This window comes from Sprattus sprattus (assembly GCF_963457725.1).
Source record: "Sprattus sprattus genome assembly, chromosome: 9".
Taxonomy (NCBI): domain Eukaryota; kingdom Metazoa; phylum Chordata; class Actinopteri; order Clupeiformes; family Clupeidae; genus Sprattus; species Sprattus sprattus.
The window spans coordinates 4,194,382-4,200,152 of NC_137928.1; the positions used below are offsets into that span (position 1 = coordinate 4,194,382).

Here is a 5,771-nt window from a genome sequence, read left to right on the forward strand (position 1 = left end):
TCATAGCAAACATGGCAGGTGTCCCATAATTAAACAACATATGGCGGCTCTCCACGGGCAATTACCACCCTATGCTAACCAAAGGGAAACTGTTTTTAGTAGAGTTAAAGCCTTCTCATGAACTGTGATGGTTAATGGACTGTGTTTATGTAGTGCTTAGCGACTGATTTAAGAGTACTTGAATCTCTGTATACTACCTACTACAAATCTAGCTATGAACAGAGCAGGTTGTCCTTGTAGACTACACACATCAAGAATAATATTCTATTCTGGCAGATATTTCTACACTTTACACATCAAGATTGATATTCTATTCTGGCAGATATTTCTACACTTCACACATCAAGATTGATATTCTATTCTGGCAGATATTTCTACACTTCACACATCAAGATTGATATTCTATTCTGGCAGATATTTCTCTACTTTACATATCAAGAAAATTATTCTATTCTTGCAAAAATGTCTACACTATACATATCAAGATTGATATTCTATTCTGGCAGATATTTCTACACTATACATATCAAGATTGATATTCTATTCTGGCAGATATTTCTACACTTTACATATCAAGAATGATATTCTATTCTGGCAGATATTTCTACACTTTACATATCAAGAATGACATTCTATTCTTGCAAATATTTCTACACTATACATATCAAGATTGATATTCTATTCTGGCAGATATTTGATTTCTACACTTTACATATCAAGAATGATATTCTATTCTGGCAGATATTTCTACACTTTACATATCAAGAATGACATTCTATTCTTGCAAATATTTCTACACTTTACATATCAAGAATGACATTCTATTCTTGCAAATATTTCTACACTTTACATATCAAGAATGACATTCTATTCTTGCAAATATTTCTACACTATTATATCAAGATTGATATAATATTCTGGCGGATATTTCTGTGTTTCTCCCCTGTTGGCCTCTGTGGTGTTTTCTTGCTGTGCTTGATATGGTGAGGGGCTGCTGCTGCTTCTGTAGTTGAGCTTGTGGCTGTCCTGACCCCACAGAGCCTCCTGACAGCCCCCTGGTGGAGATCAGAGACGTGCAGGACCGCATCATCACCCTGCACTGGAACATGGTGTTCGACGGCAACAGCCCCATCACAGGATATGACATCGAGTACAAGAACAAAACAGGTACGCCCCCATCACAGGATATGACATCGAGTACAAGAACAAAACAGGTACGCCCCCATCACAGGATATGACATCGAGTACAAGAACAAAACAGGTACGCCCCCATCACAGGATATGACATCGAGTACAAGAACAAAACAGGTACGCCCCCATCACAGGATATGACATCGAGTACAAGAACAAAACAGGTACGCCCCCATCACAGGATATGACATCGAGTACAAGAACAAATCAGGTACGGGCTGTCAAGAAACACAGTGACGTGGGCACCCCCTCCAGCCAGCCCCCCATACCCAAACTCTCATGTAAGGGCTGGGAGTCAGGTCTTACACCTCAATCCCCGTCCCCCATCCCTCACTCCAGACGCACCACAGGGTCTCTCCTTCTCTTCTTCTCTTCTCACAGCATGGTTCAAGAGAGTGAGATTCAAGAGATTGAGATGCAAGAGGTTAAATGAAATGTTATTATTATTATTTTATTGGCAATTCCTTTATAATAATAAAAAACAACAACAATAATAATAATTGTTATTAGTAGTTGTATTTGTATAATGATGATGATGATGATGATGATGATTATAATTATAATAATAGTTATTATTATTTCAACCTCGATTTATGTTGATGTTGTTGTTGTATCATTAGTAGTATTTTGGTGTATAGGCATCAGTCATTGATGTCTGGTCATATGGTCATACAGTGAATGGAGATATGTTGAAGTCCCTGTAAGGTTCTTAGACAAGCCTCACGCTTAAGCCCTTGATTGGATCTCATCACCCGAGTGTGTATACTGAGCTCAGAATGGCCGTGATTGGCTGAGTCACCTGAGTGTGTATACTGAGCTCAGAGTGGCCGTGATTGGCTGTGTCACCTGAGTGTGTATACTGAGCTCAGAGGGGCCTTGATTGGCTGAGGCATGTGGTTTAGGGCTAGTCACAGATGTAAAGCCACACCTGTTTGCTTCTTAAACACAGGTTATGGATTTGGATATATGATGATATGATAAAGTGTCCTCACAAGTAACAGTAATGTTTCTTTCCCTCATTGTTGAGTTTATCTTCATCATTGTGATGACACTATCTAGTGAAGAAGGCTGACTTCGTCTTGATCTCTTTGGCTTCCTCTTCTCTCCCTCTCCTGTGTTTCTCTCTCTCTCTCTGCAGCTCCGTGGAGTTCCGCAATCAGCACCAAGAACATCTCCCCGTCGCTCTACCAGGCCACCATCATCGACCTCCACCCCTCCTCCACCTACAACATCCGCATGATCGCCAAGAACCGCATCAACAGCAGCGCACCTAGCAACGAGCTCACCATCACCACAGACGAAGCCAGTGAGTGCCCCCTGCCTTTAGTCTCGCGTAGCTGGACTTTATTAGCATTTAGCTATTAGCATATGTGTCTCGAGACAACCAGGGTCAAACGGGGACTAAATGTGTGTGATTAAACGACTATGGCATTTCAAATATAGAAGTGAAAGGTGAGACCAAGACAGTCTGGCACTGCAACTACAAACTTTGTCCGTGTGGACTGTAAGAATACTCTAAGAGAACATGTCACCTAGTTGCAGTAGTGGCAGCTACACACGACAATAGCAGCAACATCCTTTTTTACATTTTTATAAATAATTGAATTTAAGTCATATAAAATATTTAAAATTATTTTGAGCCAGGGGGATCCATAAGGTCACCCAGTCATGCTCAATGGGGGGGGGGGGGGGGGGGGGCTTCGTTTTCCTTCCCCAGTTGCATGGCTGAGTATGTCTGTCATCCAGGTCAAGGTCACAAGTTTGATCTGGTGGGGTTTGCTGCCCTCTGGTGGTTAAATTGTGTACTAAACACCAGTGCTGTGGCTGCATCTGGGTGTGACAGTCTGGAGCTGTGGTTCTGCCTCTCGCTGGAGGGAAGCTAGTTATCTGCAGCTTTTCTGCTCCAGCCAACCCATCAAACCAATTAACCCTAATTTATTCATGAAAAGTTAATTCCTCACGAGCTGTGGCTGAATCATGAGGCTGCTGCACTTCCTGTTAGGCAAATACTGGCCATAAATATTCATAACAACAACATGCAGATATTGTTTGGCTTGTGAGACTGTTTTAGTTTTCTAATCCATTCCCTTCAGATATTTACAGTTATCTGGTTAGCCTCATGGTATGTCTTATAAAATATTCTTGCTCAAGGCAAATTACACCTATTCGTGATGTTTTTCTCTAAATAAGATACAAATATATGAAAAAGGGATTAATACTGAAGGTTTCTGATCAATAAATTGGCCATTACTGCCCATCTCCTTCCATCAGGTTTTAAATACACTAGATAGACGTCAAAACTGAACTAGGATGAAGGCAGATTTATCATTTAATTAAAATCTAAATCTGAATGTGTGAACAGATGTTTTTCACCACCTCTCTACTTAATGAAAACTAAGATATTACTCAAGAGACAAACTCTGTTTCTTATTGTCATTTGGAATCGGACCAGAAACAAACAATACTCGCTAATTTGAGTAAAAACGAGATGACAATCGCTACAACAAGCGACTAACTAAGTTATGTCATGGAATAAAGAAAAACTGGAAACACTATGAGGCTGCAACTATACAACGACATGACATGGTGTCATTATTTTTTCAATTCTTAGAGTAAAAAACAAATCCAAGACATCAGAAACATCAGAGCACCTTCTAGACATTAGTAATTCCATAACGTGTGGTGTGGCTTAGAGCACCTTCTATACATTAGTAATTCCATAACGTATTAAATTGCTTAGAGCACCTTCTATAGCGTAGCTATGTCAGTTATCGGACAGTGTCAAACACAGGCATTCTCTTAAACAATCAAAATGCTAGGTTTAATAATGGGTTAACATGACAACGCAAACGTTTGCCGATAACACGCCGTCCGATAATAAACACTGTTACGATACATTAGTAGTTCCATAACGTGATGTATTGCACAGAGCACCTATACTGTGTCATGACTGGTCTCCCCTGCATGTACTGTGCCCATGGGTTGAGTTTAGGGGCTTCGCTAAGAGAGAGCACCTATGTGTTCACTACTCACTGTGTCCATTGTGTGAGTAAGTACTATAAGCCTATGTTATGTGTTCACTACTCTCTGTGTCCATTGTGTGAGTAAGTACTATAAGCCTGTGTGTTTCCTTACTCCACTTCTCTGATGAGTGAACTTACTTGGGACCCAATGTGTCAGTGTGTTCAACAATTAATGGATGCCTTTGTGTTTTGATTAGTTAACTTACTTGGGACCCAATGTGTCAGTGTGTTCAACAATTAATGGATGCCTTTGTGTTTTGATTAGTTAACTTACTTGGGACCCAATGTGTCAGTGCGTTCAACAATTAATGGATGCCTTTGCGTTTTGATTAGTTAACTTGCCTGGGTCAGTGTGTAGAATAATTAATGGATGCCTTTGCGCTCTGATGAGTGAACCTGATTGGCCCGATGACCCCTTGAACCCCTTGATGACCTGTGCGTTCCTTGTGTGTGATCCAGCTGAGTTCAGCCCTAACGTGCCCGTCTCTGCTCCTCCCCAGGTCCAGACGGGCCTCCGCAGGAGGTGCAGCTGGAGGCCCTGTCCTCCCAGAGCGTCAAAGTCACCTGGAAGGTACGCTCACGCCACGTCACGTCACGCCACAGCAGACTCCACTCTTGTGTCTGGAGATAAGAGATGACAGAGACTAGGAGATAAGAGTGTCTGAAGATAACGTTCGTTCCCCCCCCCCCCCATTGCACTTGGAGATCTGGCCAAAATGAAACAAATGGAGCTATAAGTGCTGCGTTTGGCCACCTGCCTAACATGAGCTAGCGTTTGTGAATGCACTGTGTGTGTGTGTGTGTGTGTGTTTGTGTGTGTGTGTGTGTATGTGTGTCTGTGTCTGTGTCTGTGTCTGTGTGTGTGTCTGTGTGTGTGTGTGTGTGTGTGTGTGTGTGTGTGTGTGTGTGTGTGTGTGTGTGTGTGTGTGTGATGTGTGTGTTGTGTGTGTGTGCTGCTGCGTTTGGCACCTGCGGCCACCTGCCTAACAGAGCTAGCGCTTCGCTTTGCTACATAGCTATTGTTTGGTGTCACACCCAACCTCAGACCTACCAGAGTTTACATTTCTGTCACTGTGCTTTTTATTTCTGTGGATTGATTGCATTTCCCAAAATACAACTTTAGCCACACACACACACACACACACACACACACACACACACACACACACACACACACACACACACAAACACACTTTGTCTATCCATTTCAGAATCACTTGCTATGAGAGTCGCACCATAGGCTATGGTTTGCTTGACATTTGATGTCATTGTAGTTATCATGTCAGAGAAACGATTTGTATTGATGTGCCTGGCCACACATTAATCCCACAACGCATCTCTCTCCCCTCCCCCAGCCTCCACAAAGGCACCTTATGAACGGCGTGATCCGCACCTACCACGGTCAGTTACCGCGAGTACACAAAGAGCAGAACCGGCAGCTCACGCGCATCACTAGTGGACGCCACCGCGGCGACCAGGAGACCGTCACCCTGGACAACCTGCGCAAGTTCACACTCTATGAGGTCATCGTCAACGCGGAGAACAGAGCTGGCATGG

At 42.7% G+C, this 5,771-nt stretch overlaps 1 protein-coding gene across 3 annotated transcripts in view; it reads left to right on the top strand.

The window, feature by feature from the left end:
• Window positions 1–5,771, top strand: part of dscamb (Down syndrome cell adhesion molecule b) — a gene marked incomplete at both ends in the record, with an annotated part of 158,730 nt that overhangs the window by 116,685 nt on the left and 36,274 nt on the right. The window contains 2 exons of one of the 3 annotated variants that reach the window (XM_080844787.1): window positions 1,039–1,167; window positions 1,326–1,355. In XM_080844787.1, coding sequence (XP_080700913.1) covers window positions 1,039–1,167; window positions 1,326–1,355 — 159 coding nt within the window. Of the gene's footprint in view, window positions 1–1,038; window positions 1,168–1,325; window positions 1,356–2,329; window positions 2,498–5,771 lie in introns of all 3 variants that reach the window. The other 2 variants (XM_080844788.1, XM_080844789.1) reach the window with 2 other exon arrangements.